The sequence below is a fragment of the Lactuca serriola genome, chromosome 8, assembly GCF_051521515.1.
Source record: "Lactuca serriola cultivar US96UC23 chromosome 8, Lser_US96UC23_V15, whole genome shotgun sequence".
Lineage (NCBI taxonomy): Eukaryota > Viridiplantae > Streptophyta > Magnoliopsida > Asterales > Asteraceae > Lactuca > Lactuca serriola.
The window spans coordinates 5,320,352-5,337,656 of record NC_136415.1 but is presented as its reverse complement, the minus strand read 5'-3'; the positions used below and the strand labels follow the sequence as shown (position 1 = coordinate 5,337,656).

The following is a 17,305-nucleotide window of genomic DNA, read 5'->3' as shown; positions in this document are numbered from 1 at the left end:
TTTAGCTTAAACCAACAGAGTAACAAAAAGTAGGCCTCAAAATAGTAAAATAGAAACAAGTTAAGTATTCGGTTCTAAGGAAATCACAGAATCAATTACCATAATACCACTAACCAAGAATTTAATCATATAGTAATATCATGAATCTAATTCATATATGATAAAAATCAATAACATAAACAATATCACAAATGTTGATTGATGAACACCTGAACATCATTACTTCCCATAATGCTTGATTGCAATTCTTTTCTAGGTCATGTTTCCTTTTTTTTCTTCCCATTATGTATTATATGGGTAAAAGTATTGAGTGTGTAAGTGATGCATTATCAAATGATATAGGGAGCATGAACACCTGAACATCATTATTCCTACACCTCCCCCATAGTTTAGAGTCTCAAAACAAATGCATAATTTCACCTCTATCATAGAGGTGATATTCTAATGAAAAATGAAGTCCTTAATAAAGAAAACTGTGAACTGAGCTAATTAGAAAGATAAACAACCAAACCTAACGATTAAACTAAGTCACAATCTTTATTGAAATTTTGAAATATACGTTTGAATTTAATCAATTTATCATGTTGTTTTTCTCTTTCATTGTATAATTTATTCATGGTGTCCGCCATTTTCACTACAGAGTAAAAATATGATGATACATAATCTCTAAACTACTCATTAAATCTGATGATAACAATATAAACATGTAAGACAGCTCAGTGTGCATGTCAACAACCATCAATTGATTTAGTGCGGTAGTGACATCTCATAAGCAAAATTAAACCCAAACTTCTACATACAGTAAAAAACCTTCATATGACACAGAGCTTTACTTGAATGGCACCAAAATAACCTAAAGCTAAAACCTAGCTTTCACAATGCACCATGGTCTGTAATCAACCATACAAAAACGGCATTAATTTAATGACTATACTGCTACCAAGTACAGTCTAAAGCATATGATTGGAACAATACTACAATACTAACATACAAAAAAAAAATAGATACAGAACTTCATTTGAACTTAATTAACACCAAAAGAAACCCTAAAATCTAGAATCGATGGTTCACATGGCTTTTGGACTCTAACGAAATGTAACATTACGTAACCAGAAAGTCTAATACGCTATTAAATGAGATTTATACAGCTACAAATTGCACGATGTGATGATGTGATTCATACTACAATACTTTACGTGAAAACTAACAGGTTAACAGCTATACTAGCTACAAATCACTGTATTCTTACCAACCAACTAATCAATTTACAACCTGGTGAATGAGAATTCCCTCGCAATGATTACGCCAATAAAATTTAAACTCGTTTTGCAAAAGCAAGTGATTATTCGACTAAAATAAAGCAATAAAGGGAGATTTATGAAGACATGTTATCCGATAAGTGTTCTAAGGGGGTGTATGAGATTCTTTAGAAAATGAATTTTGGATTTTTGCTTTTTTAAAAAGCTAAAAGTCATAAAAATATGTTTGAGAATTCCAAAAGTCATTTTAAAATGGTTTTTTGGTAAGAAGAAAAATGAGTTGTGTCAAAAGTCATGAATTGATGACTTTTTGTAACTTTTGGCTTTTTAGCCTTTTGCCACTCTAAAAGATAATACAAACATATTTTAAAACCATCTTTTTGAAAAAACTGTAAATGAAAAAGTTCTTTTGAATCTTTGTTCAAAAGAACTTTTTACTCTAAACAGCAATCCCAAACACCCTTTAAGAATAAGAAATCACGACGGTACAAACCTCAGATCTAAGAATAAGAAATCACGACGGTACAAACCGCATATCAGCTACTCCGATCAACGACGACTGTTGCTCTTTGTTCCGCTGAGCAGTCGACAAAGAGAGATTGCAAACCCAACGATCAAATTGCAATGCATCTGTAGTCCGAGAAAACATATGCCTCGCTCTTATCGTGGGCTAGGCCCATATTTGGACAAAACACTAGCCTGCTAGCCCATTTACATTCAATTTGAGCTGTGATTCGTGAACTTTTAATCTTTGATTACCAGTCCACAACATTTTCTACTAGAAAATATTTTCCACCTCGAGTTGCTCGTATGTCTAATATGGAATGAATAAAATGTTTACCCAGTACATGTAGGGTAGGTAATTTTATGACACTATGATCTAATAAATAATGAGTTGATATCGAGTTGACAAGAAAGATATATGCTAGTGTCAACTACGATTTATCCGTCATAGTCGCTCGGATTTTGTTGTTTGGGTTTCCTCTCGTTGCTCCCTTCAACACAAAGTATCTTTGGTTCCGACTTCACTAGCCTCGTTTTTTTTCGTTTTGGGCAGTTAGATTACATATGCATTAGTCACAAATAAACGTAGCAAATTCAAAGAAAATAAACACGAGTAACGAATAAGATAAATAATATATAGATTCAAGAAATGAAAAAAAAATTGCATGGAATCTGGTGATGACATCACAATGAGTTTTTATGGAAAATTAAGGGGTATTCATTATTCACATTTATTAATTACAATTGACAATTGACCAAAAAATTAATAGCGAAAATATTAACAAACTTCAAACTTGGTTAGTTGTGAAATATACTCCTAGGAATGTGAATCTTTGAACATTTTTGAAATACACAAAGTTGTGAATGGTTAGTAGAGTTTAAAATACTTTCTTCTAGTTATTGACCATAAGTATTGTCAGTTTTGAAACTCCTCAATTTTGCGAAATTGTGATGTTTATGTTCTTTATTTACGAGTGTTGTACGTATAGTATCCATATATAAATCACCATTTTCAATACCTTAAAATGCATTTTCCACAAATCTTCGAACATACTTGGAAAAAATGAATTCATCATTTGAGACATTTATACCACTCCTTTGTATTGGGGTTGCAACTTGCAAATGAGAATGAATGACATTATGTAATACGTAATAACTCGGTTTATGGAAGGGATTTGCCTTTAAGATATGAAAAGTCCATTATGACTAGTGACTAGTTTTAGTTGTGAATGAATATATGCAAGCAAGTGTCTCGAAAGGAGTAAAGAAATGAAGATGATAAAACATTTGTTTGTGGAGCTTGGTAAAATGAAGGTGACAAAGAATATGACATCATTTGCCTTATCAAAAACCATGATGTATTATATTTCATATTTTAATAAGTATGAGTCTTCTGATGAACATAAACAGTTCTAGAACTATATTGGAACCAGACAAAATATCACAACCTCTCTTGTTGGCGGGTACTAACTACATGATAAAAAGAAACTATAAAGACAATCCGTTCAAATTAAAAAAATAATAATAATAATAAATAGATAAAAAAAAATGAACTTGATTCAAGAGAATCCATACCCAAGGGACCATTTCTGTAATTTTCTTAAAGTTGACAAAATCACTACAAAAGGATGAGATTACATGGCAGGTCATAAATAACAATGAGTGATCCTGGGCGCATATACTTGCCAAAATCTCACCAAATCCCTACAACACCAACAATCATATACACTCTATGTTTTCCTTCGCTAACCCATGTGTGGTGATTTCTAGTTCGGCTCACCTCTTTCTGCGACCACCCAATCGCCCTCTCCTTTACAACCCGACCCAATTCCCCATTTTCAGATCATCCATAACAAAGATAAAAGCCACCATTGATGAGAAAGAGCAGAAATCCCCTTACCCTGTTATTGTCGAAGAAGAAGATGAAGTTGGTTTACAGCCAACACCCAGTAAGGTACACACTCCCCCTTTATGAAATTCGGCAAGATTAAGGGTATGCAAATGCTAAGATTATGCCATTTTAGACATACGCTAGTCTCTTTCGATGAGATTTCACAGTAAAACTCAGAAGGAGAGAGTACATTTCTTTTGGGGATTTCTGCATTACTTTATTCATTAAACACTCATTCGAGATTTGTTCATAAATCTAATTTAAAACATCATGATTGTGGTCATTCATGAAAACAGATGCTACACCCTAATAAACAATACAAGTCAGTTATAGACATGCTTGTATTATTTGTCCACCAAAATGCTTAAATTTTTTTGAATTGGGAAAGTAATCGGTTGAAATGCATTTCTTGGTTGTAATCAAATCTGGGTATGTATGAAATATTGTTTTTTTTTTAATGATGATCATTGCTTGTGTTTGATACGAGTGAGTGAGTTATAATGGTAAGTCTTGTTCAGGAAGTTGAGGAGAGCATAAAAGTACTGAAGAAAGCTGCAAAGACTAGAAAGGTTGAAGCTACTGAGATTCTGTCTGCTTTGAAATGGATGGAGAAGGCTAAACTCGATCCTTCACAGTTTTGTGAGACTCTTGGAGGATCAGAATCCCCTGGAAGAACTTGGATGCTTATATTTACAGCTGATGTTAACCACTGATCCTTTGTAGTTCATATGTATTATGCATTTTGCTGTTTTTTGTATCCTTGTTTGATGACTCTAATGGGTGCTTAATACTATTATTATCTACAGAAAGGATTGAAAAGTGGCAAATACTTCCCCATTACTGCTGTCCAGAGATTTGATGCAGCTGTAAGCATCCTGAACTTATTTCTTTTTTTCTAATGAGATTAAGCAAGCATTAATTGATATTGAGAAGTGGAGGAAAAAAATATTTCATTCATATTCCAAAACAATTACATCAACACACAATTCCTAATTCATATCAATAACTCTTACTAACCAATTACTTGAAAAGCAAATTCGTGATTGTATTAATAGATGATAATTGTTTGACAACATGGGTAAAATTTTATACTACTAATATTTAGGCAAGGAGGATCGAGAACGGTGTGTACCTGGGTCCTCTGGGGTGCCTAACATTTGAAGGCAGATTTTCATGGAAAAAGAGAATACTTGCATTTGTATTTGAGCTTATTCGGATAAAGGTGGGACCTTTCAACCCGTTTGAAATAAACATTAAAGGAAACGATGAGACTGAACCAACCACAAAGAATCCCTTCTTTATATGGTTTTACATCGATGAAGAAATTGCTGTGGCTCGGGGTAGAAGTGGGGGCACCGCCTTTTGGTGTCGTTGCCACCGTGTGTAATGTGTATGTAGCTTCTAAATGTTTGTGTATAATTTTTTACTTTAATTTATACCATATATAATAATCTCAAGACAAAATTGCAAAAATATCATGCATTTTTTGTGAATCAGTTTGGTTGTGTTTTTTTTCATTCCAAATATACAAATGACTGTAATATCCTTGGGGTATTTATTTTCTATTTTTCTTTAATTTTTTTTTAAATCTAATACTAATTTATTTGTTTTAATAATTAAGAAAATAAGAAGGGTCTCTCTCTCTCCAAAGATTCAATCCACCATCATCTTCCTCAACACTCTCGTTTTCTTCAAAACCCAACTCCTCACCACCATCTCTTCGTCCAGCCACCACAAATCAACCACCAACACCATGATCAGAAATCATAGTTTGGGTTCCATCTTCTCCACATCACCATCGAGTTCACACTGCACCTCCATTACAGATACTATCTTCTTCTCTACTATTCATCGAGATCCCCATATCACCATCTTCACCCCACCATTATCGTAATAGCTAACACCATCACCTGTAATCAAAATTACAAACAACTAAAAGCACTCGTTTGTTCTTCAATGGTATATCAGACCTAAAATTCAATTCCTCGAGGGGGAGAGGTAAGACACATACAAGAATAGCGGTCCAACTCTTTGATTTCTACCTGAAATCGAATGAAGAAAGTGAGTGGGTTTAGGATTTCCTGAGGGAAGCAACAAAGAGTACGACACAAGCGAGACACATACACCCTTCGTCTTCGTAAGGTAAAATAGATCACATACTTGTTTCGTTCATTTATTGATTTGCAAACTGGGATATTGGTTCATCATCCAAATCAAATACCTTGCAATAACCTACTTACACTGCTTGATGTATTAGACTGTTTGAGGCCAATAAAATGGATTTTGTTCATCTGAAATCAGAGGATCAACAGATTGATTTCAAAGATCTGTTGTTGATTGATTTTCGAAGGTGGTTGTTGAAATCGACACACACATACACACCTGCAAATCCAGTTGAAATCAACATGCTCACACACATTGGTTGGATGAGTAATCCCAGGAATGCTAGCTTCACAAGTTCTCAAATCTGCAGATGTAAAACGGGATGAAAGGGGGAAAGGGAAATAAGAGAACGTGGGGTGAGGTGTAGTGAGAGAGAGAGAGAGAAAGAAAAAGTATGTGGGCACCTATTCTTATTTTTATATATAAATACTTATAGGAAAAAAATTGGAAAATAAATATAATAAGGGCAATTTAGTCTTTTCGGTTTATCGAAGGACCAAAGTCACAAGCAAACTACTTCTAAAGGACCAACAATCCAAAAAAGTCATGGTTTTGACTAAAACCTCAAAAAAATGCATATCATAGAAGCCATTTTTGCAATTTTGTCTAATCTCAATCCACATAGATTGCATTTGTCACACGAGATAAATAGGTATTCAGTGCCCTGCTGCTAAGATCAGCAAAGAGCTCCCTTAAACTAGAAGGAAAACTCCAACATGTCATGCCATTGTTGTATATTTTGTTTTATCCCAAACCTCTCTTAAACTTTATGTGTTGATTTCCTCCTATTATAGTTTGGGAAATCTCTAAAAAAATCCCAATATTTTGGGAAAATATTTAATAAAATCATAAATTTTATTTTTTGAATAGAAAAGTCCGGACTTTTTAACTTTTTGAATAGAAAAACTCAAGAAATTTACTAATTTATTCACTTTCGCCATTTTGACCTGTTTAGCAGGTCATGAGACCAAGTTGCTAATTTTTTCAAAATAATTGGATTTTTCTGCACATTTCGTTAAAGTTTGTATATAATTTATAAATGTAATTTTTAGGTATTTATATCTATTTTGATGTATTTACGCTTTTTTTAAGTTTTATATGTATATGCTTACGTATTTTTATGTATTTTAAATGTATAAATGTATTTTTTTACATACTTATATGTATTTTTAAGTATTTTACATATTTTTTTATGTATTATGTATTTAGATGTATTTTTACGTATTTATATATATTTTTACAAATATATGTATTTTTTTAGTTTTTTTATGTAGATGTTTATGTATTTTAAATGTATAACGGTATTATTTTTATGTATTTATGTATTTTTTTACTTCAAGTCGTCTTTGTCATTTCATAAATACGTAATACATAAAAAACCACATAGAAATACATAAAAAATATGTAAAATACTTAGAAATAATTATAAATGTGTAAAAAATACTTTTATACATTTACAGTACATAAAAATACATAAACGTATAAATAAAAAAACACATAAATATGTCATACATATAAAAGTAACACATAAAAATAAATAAAAAAATAAGTAAAATACTTATAAATACATAAAAAATACATTTATAAATTTAAAATACATAAAAATGCAAACAAATACATACAAAAACTTAAAAAAATACATAAATACATGAAAATAGATATAAATACGTAATACATAAAAAATAACATATAAAACTATATAAAAATATGTCAAATATTTAAAAATACATATAAATACGTAAAAAAATTGTTTATACATTTAAAATACATAAAAACACGTAAACATATAAACATAAAAATGTACATAAATACGTAAAAATAGATATAAATACGTAAAAAATACGTTTATACATTATATACAAGTTTTGATGAAATTTGCAAAAAAAGTCATTATTTTGGAAAAATTAAGGATTTGGTCTCATGATCTGCTGAACAGGTCAAAACGGGTTAAATTGAATAAATTAGCAGGGTTCTTGGATTTTTCTATGCAAAAAGTTAAAAAAACCCGGGATTTTTCTGTTAAAAAAAAACTAAATTTAATACTTGGGACTATTCTGGAATTTCCCTTATAGTTTTTATAAAAGTTAACACTTTGTGCATCGTCTATAAGTTTGTTTTAGATGTAAAACTTATAAAAAAAATTATATTAGTTATCAAATCCCATCTCAGCTAACTTCCATAAAATCTGGAAATTATTTTTTTTCTTTTTTGTTTGATTTAAATAAAAAAAAATAGAAAATAAAATTGATAAAGGGCAAATCTATCATTTTAAAAAAATTCAAAGCAAATTAGACCAAACTCGCAACAAAATCAAACTTTTGGACCACTGGTGCTAGTTCAAACTTTTTTGGACAAAAATAATAATTTTCACAAACCACAAAGACCATTTATGTAGTTTAGTGTTTATTATTTATCAATAAGACAATAAGACAATGAGAAGCAAAAATGTTGCATATGGATATAATATTAAGACTAAACTGCACAAATAGTCCTTGTGGTTTGCTCAAAATTGCCTCTTTGGTCTAAAAAGTTTTGAACTAGCACCAAAGGTCCAAAGTTTTCATTTTGTTGTTTGTTTGGTCCAATCTGTTTTTTTTTCAAAATGACGGATTTGCCCCTGTTAATATGATTTTTTTTTCTTAATTGTTTATCTGATTTTCAGATTTAAAAAAATTAAATCTCTCTCTCTCTCTCTCTCTCTCTCTCTCTCTCTCTCTAAATGAGATGGAAACCAACACAAGTTGTGGTATAGACTATAAGTGGTAATTTGATCATTTTTAAAAGGTTCCAATAAGAAAAATATTGTTGTGATAAGAATAAATTATATAATTATAATACCTGATGTGTACGGTGTGGAAACTTTTCTCTAACAACTTCATCCCATGGTGTTTTAACTTGGCTAATATAAAAAACTTGCATACACCGACAAAAACACAAAATTATTAGCAGCAAAACAATACGAAAAATAGCATTAAACATGAAAATTATTGAAAGATTCCCTGTTTCATAAAATATTATATGAGATCTTTTACACTAGAACCCTTAAGTCCATAAATCATGAAACACCTACAGGAACAAAAGGGCAAATAAATGTAAATTCAGGGGCAAAACAGGGACGAAAAGAAACTTATTACACAAAAAGGGTAACATACAGTTCATATCCAGGAAGATCTCTACACTGCTCAACAACCTTGAATAAATCTTTTTTTTCTCCACCAAGTCTACTTTATTCATTCATAAGATTTTTTTTTTGCTTTTGGATTGGTTACCTGTGACCAAAGTTGGAAAAGGAATGTTGGACCAAACCGATTGCTAAAAAGCATAAAGTTTCAAATGAAGAAAAATTTGAAAATATGATGTTGTAACAGGACATTAATATATAAAATAAAAATGGACATGTTTGTGAACAGTTACAGCTTCTCAAAAAAAAAAATCCCATATCTATAGGTTAAAAAAAAATGAACATAGATTTGTTCCAAGCAACATACTTCGATTACTTTAGTAATCACAAATATGAAACTTCTAATTTCTTGTATTAAGCATGGCTTTTACAAAAGCCAAATTTGTACCCTTTAACCAACTTATTATCACTAAGCTCAAAAGATCAAATTGTTTGATTATTTGATGTTTCTAAATTATGACCAATAATACTTTGTGAATCGGAACTCAATTCCAACATACACTAAGAGCATTCAAAGTAATTTGTGAATCAGAACTCAATTCCAACATACGTACTATCGGCGAGCCTTCCCTGATTTAGGTGCAACACTCCCAGGTGACAATTCTCCATATTGAAACAAACTATGCTTGCTACATTTAGGCATGGAGAAGAAACCCAAACACAATCTTCAAGAATATCAACAATAAAGAGGAAAATTCAGTTGGAAGGCGAACGAAGGGTTTTTCAGTTGAGGTAAAATCGAAGAGGCAAAAATCAGACCTGACACCAACGATTAAGAAGGGATAAAATGAAGAAGCGAAATGTAGAGGATGTTGGATCTGATGGCGGTGACACCACCGAACCCGACAACCACAACAATCGTGAACGTGCACCATCAATTTAGAGTACAAACATCAATGGTTCTTGAAAGATAGTGAAAAATTCTCACCTGCAATTAGAAGAGGAAACGGAGAAGGAAGAAAATGAATGTAACGATAGATCGAAACAGAGCAAGAAAAGCAAATTCGTCGAAATAAAGATTGAAAAAAATGCCAGCAATCGAAAAGTGATTGGGTGGAAAAGCGGTGAAGAGAACAGGCGAAAAACACGTAGCAACAAAAATCGTTGAAATGGCAGAAACTGCCCATAACACAAAATCGGGAAACGAATGTGAAAAGAAACCATACTCCCATAAAAGGACTATTTCTGCCAAGTAAAACAACTAGTTCACTATTCCTATACAATTAAATATGCACACTCAAATAAGTCTAGATTTTAATACATATGATATTAGAGGGACAAAACACTAAATCCAAAAAAGAAATGGATCAAATATGGCAAAAAGCTCCAACTTTACTTAGCTAAGGGACAATAATTTTAATATATATATATATATATATATATATATATATATATATATATATATATATATATATATATACTTATTCTTTTATATGTAAAAAAATTATAATCTCTTAAGTATTTTCTTTTTATAGTTTTCGTTTTTATTAATTGCAAAAAAAATCCCTACCGTAATACGTGAGGTGACTTAAATACTCGTTTAAAGTTACATGTGGATAAAAGACATTGATATTTTATCATTTGGATCTTAGTTATTTTTAACCATGGAATGGCTTTAGAAAGAATTAAAGTGTTAGGCATATATAATCAGTTGGAATAAATTATAAAAGAAATAATAGATAACTTTTTTGTTAAATTCGATGTCAATTCCATCTTTATTTTACAAATGTAATTTCATATAATAAATGACTTATTAAATTACTGTGAGATTAACATATTTCGTAATATAGCTTTAATAGATGACTAAATTTTTTTAGAAACAACAACAATTTTATAACAACCCCAACCTTCCAGCAAGGAGCTAAAGAAAGGAAAAGGGCAAGGAACAGTTATAAATACAACACATACACATAAACGCCACACAAGGGGAAAACAATGATAAGTACGCAACTACACATCAGAGCCTGGCAAATGGGGACATAGTCCTTCCTCCCAGGCTATAGAACCACACTTACTCCCGCTTTTACTCCAGAGATGCACCATAGAAATTATCCTGTCAGCACATTGTGAGGGACTATTGAAAACATTGTTAAAGGCTCTCTCATTCCGAAATTTCCAGACCCCCCATAAGAGACCATAACACACTGCTCTTAGGCTATCTCTGCGCCTAACATTTTGTCCCCAAATATTGATGAATTCATGTAGTTCAATCACTGAATGAAACTCTGTAATGGGAATACCACACCACCGAAAAAGTATCTCCCTGATAGCAACCGCATGGGGACATGAGATGAGAAGGTGATCTGCATCCTCATTTTCATTAATACATGCACTACAAAAATTTGTGAGTCTCTACTCCGCGTTCCCTGAGAGTCGTTAGCGTTGGTATCCTCCTTTGAATCGCTCTCCAAATGAAGCAATTGACCTTAATGGGCACAACATTGGACCATGTGAATTCAGGTAATTGTATATGGGACTCACGCTTTTTATCGATTGCTCTTCTCAATGCCCCTACAGTGAATCTACCATCTACATCTAATTTGCTATGCCAAACATCTTTACCTTCTGATAGCTGTACTGACTCCATCTCATTCATAAATTGAGCAAAACCGGTTGTCTGACTCATGATTGCAGGACTCGTAGTCCAATGTCCCACAAATTTGCCATCAAAGAATCTTTCCGCCACTGCACAATTTTTCCTTTGTTCGAAATTGTAAAGCTTCGGATATTTTTATTTTAGTTGGAACTGACCTAACCAAATATTGGACCAAAATGACGTGTTATCCCCAGATTTTATACTAATATCAAATATGTCTCTCCAATCCATCTTGTTCCTGTTTCAGTCTTTACTTACAACGCTATGTTGTGCCAAACACCAAGAATATTTCTATTTGCAATGTAGTCATGTGGTTTGTTGATTAAGTTATGTATGCTAACAACAACCCTCCTCCAAAGAGAGTGATTTTCATGTTTTAAACGCCACCACCATTTCACTATCAATCCCATGTTTAATGCTCTAATGGATCCAACACCGAGACCTCCTACAGATTTTGAAGCAATTACCTTTTCCCAACTACCCAGTGTATTTTTCGTTTGTTTTCATCACCACCCCATAAAAATCTTCTTCGGATACTCTCCAACTTTTCTATTACAGCCAAAGGTGCAGGAAATAGGGAAAAGTAATATGTGGGCAAGTTTCCAAGAACAGAGGATAGTAGTGTGAGCCTACCCCCAAATGAGAGTGCCTTAGATTTCCATTTGGATAACTTAGATTGGAATTTTTCTACGATGGGAGCCCAATTTTTTCTGAGATTCATATTGGCTCCTACGGGAACCCCTAAGTATGTGAATGGCATGAGACGAACTTCGCACCCTAGAATTCCTGCCCAATTCTTAACTTCACATTCCGGTGCCCCAATACCGAAAACTCGAGACTTTTGAAAGTTTACTTTGAGCCCCGAAGAAATGTGGAAGCATTTTAGAAGGCGTGCTAGGTTCTTTAGATTCGCTCTATCCCATTCACTGAAAAACAATGCGTCGTCCGCGTAGAATAAATGAGTGAGTAACGGACCCCCGTTTGGAAGTTGAACCCTATTGAAGATGCCTTTATCTCGAGCGGCTTCCAAAGCTACATTCAGCCCTTCCATGGTTGTGATGAATAGGAACGGTGATAATGGATCGCCTTGCCTAACTCCTTTGGAAATTTGGAATTCATCGGTGGGAGAACCGTTGATTATCACCGAGGCACGAGACGAATGCAAACAACCACGGATCCATGATATCCATTTGGAACCAAACCCCATTTGATCTAATGTGTTATCCAAATACTCCCAATTAACCGAATCAAACGCCTTATCGAAATCGACCTTGAATAGTAAGATCTTTTTCTTTGTTTTCTTTGCCCTTGAGTTTAACTCATTTATCACCAAGGGTCCATCAAGTATATTGCGCCCTTCCACATAGGCTGATTGCACATCCCCAATGATTCCACCAATGACTTTCTTAAGTCGTGTTGCAAGTAGTTTTGAGATGATTTTGTAAATGCACCCGATTAGACTGATAAGTCTATAATCAGAGAGAGATGTTGGGTCCTTAACCTTTGGTGCTAATGTGATGAAAGAAGAGTTGCACCCGCGAGCTAGGGTACCATATTTGTCAAAATGGAATACACATTTCATCACATCATCCTTTAGAGTTTCCCAAAACGCTTTAATGAACTTGAAATTGAATCCGTCTGAACCCGGGGCTTTGTCACTACCACATGCCCACACTGCAGCTTTTACTTCTTCAACAGAGAACGGAGCTTCAAGGCCAATAGCATCCATCATAGACAGTGTTTTGAAGTAAGGGCTAACCAGCTTGGGTCTAGTACGATGCGTTTCTGTGAACTTGTTTTGAAACAAGCGAAGCACCTCGGCTTTGACTTCTGTCACCGAATCGACTCACACGCCATTTATCGTCAGTCCGTAAATAGTATTCTTCCTATTCTTGCAGTTTATAATACCGTGAAAGAATTTTGTGTTCTCGTCACTTTCCACGAACCACTTAACTCGCGCTTTTTGTTTCAAATCAAGAACGGCCAATTTTTCAAATCCAGATATTCGTTTGCTTCCCAAGTTTTATACTTTTGTTAAGAGCAAATGGCTGAAAAAAAAGAGTGTTGATCTGTGAGGCTCATAGCCTTGATCACATAGCATCATGAAGGATGAGACTAAATATTTGGGGGGTCTAAAGATTGTCATTGAGTTTAAGAGCTCCATTGAAGCAAACGAATATTTGGATGCAAAACATGGTTGGAAAGATTGGTTCAAATGGCTGGTGAATACTGAAAGACACGACTTCATCTATGAAAGAACTGCCTAGCTCAAAATTCTGGGGGTTCCATTAAAACTCTGGGATGATTTTGAAGGAAGAGGAACTTGTGGAAGTTGCATTGGTGTAGCTAGAGCTTGTGGATCTAGAATCATCACCAACTTAGGAAGCTTTTGGAGGTATAAAGCTCTTAACTTGATGGTTTTTTTGATAAGATCTAGTTAGGGCTTGTTTTTATGCTTTTTATGGTCCTTTAAGTCATGCTTGAGAGTATGAGCTACTCCAAAAGCTAGGGATGATAGATCTTAGCATTTTTGAGGTCCCTTGTTTATAAAAATGATAGTTTGATGGGTTTAGCTCAACCATGCAAGGTTGATGTCCTTCTTAATGAAGTTAAAATGATAGATTTGGACTTTGGGGTGTTTTTAGCCATGTAAAGGCTTAAAGTCTTCGAATTTATGAGTTAAGGACTTGATATAATGTTGATTTGAGGATTGGTCATTAAGTTTTTAAGTGGTTAAGACTCTTGAGCAAGAACTTGGATTCAGGCCAGTACGTTGGGCGTACTCCTGAGTATGCAACGCATACTTGGTGCGAGCCTCGACTCCGGATTAGTTATGTACGTAGGGCGTATAAGCTAGGTACGCCGAGCCTATACGCTAACCAGTGGGCCGTGATTTGTGGGCTTATATTTAGTTGGGCTTAGTTTTATTGGGGCTTAGACCTTAAACTTCTTTGGTATTGGATCATTTATGGACTTTGGGCCCATGATGGGCTTTGGGTATCATTTAGGGATTTGGGCCGTATTAGGCTTGTTGGTGCCATTGAGTTGGGCCTCAGATATCAGGTCAAGTGAGGAAACTTAAAATGGTCTTTTATCCCGAGTGCTGGTCAAATGAACTAAAATCCCAGTTATGGTTTATGGCCCAATTATTAATTGGGGCTTTATTTGATTGATTAGTGCGAAGATTTTCCAGATCAGCGGTCCAAGCATTTATCTGATTTTTAGCAATTTGAGGTGAGTCTCCTCACCGTGCTTGGTGGGTCGAAGGCACCAATGTCGTCCCATGATTTATTATGAGTAGGATGCTAGTTGTTTGCGTGACTCTTGCATACATGGTATGTGATATGTATACCGAGCGGGGTCTGATGCCAGGCAGGGCCTGTTGAGTGTATTGTATGCTATTTATCTTAGTGATTCTTGAATGTGTTTTATGTGTATGTATGAATGTCGGGCGAGGCCTGATTGCAGGCGGGGGCCTGATGAGCGTGATGAGGTGGGGCGCATCTTATGTTATTGACAAATTTGTTCCGAGCAGGGCTCAATGTCGGTCGAGGCCCGATGGGTGTGGGACATGGCCCATTGTATGTTTGATATTATGATATAAGGTATTTTGGGGAACTCACTAAGCTTCGTGCTTACAGTTTTCAGTTTATGTTTCAAGTAATTCGGATCGAAGGGGAAGAGCTTAGGGTGATCGCATCGCACATACCATGATTTTCGATTTATATGATTCTGATGTATTGGGATGTTTGTTTGACATACTCTGATTTTCTTGTATGGTTTTTTATAAACACATTTTGGTTGATATTGTAACATCCCGAAATTCAGGTAAAGCTATTTAACCCTTCCATTTTGTCAAGTTGTCAAGATTGGTCCCTTGAGAGAGTTCTTGTAGCAAATGAGTACGCTGGGCGTACTGGGGAGTACGCTGCGCGTACTCATGCGCTTAATTTGGACGCGGACTCGCCTGAGTATGCTGGGCATAATGGGTCCAGATACAAACCCTAAATGTTTGGCTTGTGCACTATTTAAAGGATGCTAAGGCTCATTTCTCAGCCTCCATATCAGAGAGTGAAACCCTAAGAGAGATCCTTCCATCGTGTTTAGCTTGAGTGTGTGTGTTTTGGAGCTAAAGTGTCTTGGTGTGCTAGTGAAGAAGAAGGAAAAGAGCTTGTAGAGGCTAGGGCTTGAAGTGCAACTTTGGATATGAGATCTACAGAGAAAGGAGCTTCATCTAGAGGTATAAAGTTCAAAACTTTCCTCTTTATTTGGTTTGATGTTGCATGGACCACTTCTAGGGCTAAAAGTCCCAAAGGTGGAGACTTTATGAGTGTAATGTACCCCATGGACCTAGATCTGTCCCATTTCAGTGATATTTGTGTTATAGATCCATAAAAATTCTATCTTGGTTGTTGTTATGAGGTCATGCTTGAGTTATGAGCTTTCTAGAGTTGGGAAATGGAATGTTATGGGTGTTAGTGACTTGTACAACCATGCAAAGGCTTAAAGTCACCAACTTTATGGATTAAGAGACTTGGAAATGGTCAGATCTAGAAGCTGGCGTGGGTCTTAACTGTTTAAGACCTTAAGAGCTTATAGTCTAAAACTGGGAGTTACGCGAGGCGTAATCTCATTACACGCGGCGTAAGGGGTCGCGCACCCCGTTTCTGTGAGGACGTCGGGTACGCCCAACAAAGACGTTTGGTACGCGCAACATAACCTGGAGAGTTGGCTTTTGTTGACATTTAGGGTTTGGTCAACTTTAGGGTCTTTGAGCCATGAGAGTGGTAAAATGGTCTTTTACCCTTCTGAGAGTACTAAGAGAGGGAATAGTCTAACCATGAGAGATGTATTGATTTAGAGTATTTATTTCATATGATTAGGCGGAGGCTAGATCAGATTTTACAGAGTTCGAGATTACCGAGTTACCCGAGGTGAGTCTCTTTTTAAACCTCCATCCTTGTTGATCATATTCCAGACTCTCGATATCTTAATTTCAACAGAAAAAATTGAACCATCTTTTATTAACAATTTTTTTATTCAAAGTCATAACATTATTATTTGCTGCACACATTTTCCAAAATTACCCTTTAAAATTGAACCATCTTTTATTAACACTTTTTTATTCAAAGTCCTAACATTATTATTTGATGTACACATTTTCCAAAATTGTCCTTCTTCTATGACTATAGAAGATTCCCAGCAGCCTTGATTGCAACCAATATCAATATGAGCAATTACAAAGGAGCAAAAGATTTTTTTTATTAACAACAACCAATTTCGTCTTTTTTTTTTTTTTTTTTTTTTTTTTTTTTTTTCCAGATTCAGGTTATGCATGTTGTTTATTGAATGTGAAATGCAATTAAGTGAACATTTTTATATCAGTTTTAGTTGGGTCAAATTGAAGTTCTTTTCTTTTTTCCCTTTGGGTGTCTGAAATCTGAATTTCATTTAAGTTGTGAAGAAGTTGCTTAAATGATCTTCCTTGTTGAATATTCTTCTCATAAGCTTTAGTTGTGTCAAATTTCACTTCCTTTATTTTTGTTTTTCGAGTGTTGAACTTCATTTAAGCTGTGAAGAAGTTCCTTTGATTGTGATTCCTGTATATTTGTTTTTTGTACAGATTTTTTCTGAAATATGCTTATAGCATCATATGTTTATGATATAAAACTCTTATATAACATAAAGTTTATTTTTTTCAATTATTTATC

General features: G+C 34.3%; 1 protein-coding gene and 1 long non-coding RNA gene across 2 annotated transcripts; one reads left to right on the top strand and one right to left on the bottom strand.

Annotated features, from left to right (window-relative positions):
- The first annotated feature begins 3,414 nt into the window (after nt 1-3,414).
- On the top strand, nt 3,415-5,127 carry LOC145065820 (microbial collagenase). The gene is made up of 4 exons (XM_079012908.1): nt 3,415-3,717; nt 4,173-4,355; nt 4,461-4,520; nt 4,760-5,127. The coding sequence occupies exons 1-4, from the start codon at nt 3,496-3,498 to the stop codon at nt 5,039-5,041; spliced, it is 747 nt and encodes a 248-aa protein (XP_078869034.1). The 5' UTR covers nt 3,415-3,495; the 3' UTR covers nt 5,042-5,127.
- Nucleotides 5,128-5,662: 535 nt separating this feature from the next.
- LOC145065821 (uncharacterized) lies at nt 5,663-10,164 on the bottom strand. The gene is made up of 3 exons (XR_013688527.1): nt 8,656-10,164; nt 6,037-6,121; nt 5,663-5,945 (listed from the first exon to the last, which is right to left on the bottom strand). It is a non-coding gene; the product is annotated as an uncharacterized LOC145065821 (long non-coding RNA).
- Between the last annotated feature and the right edge of the window lie 7,141 nt (nt 10,165-17,305).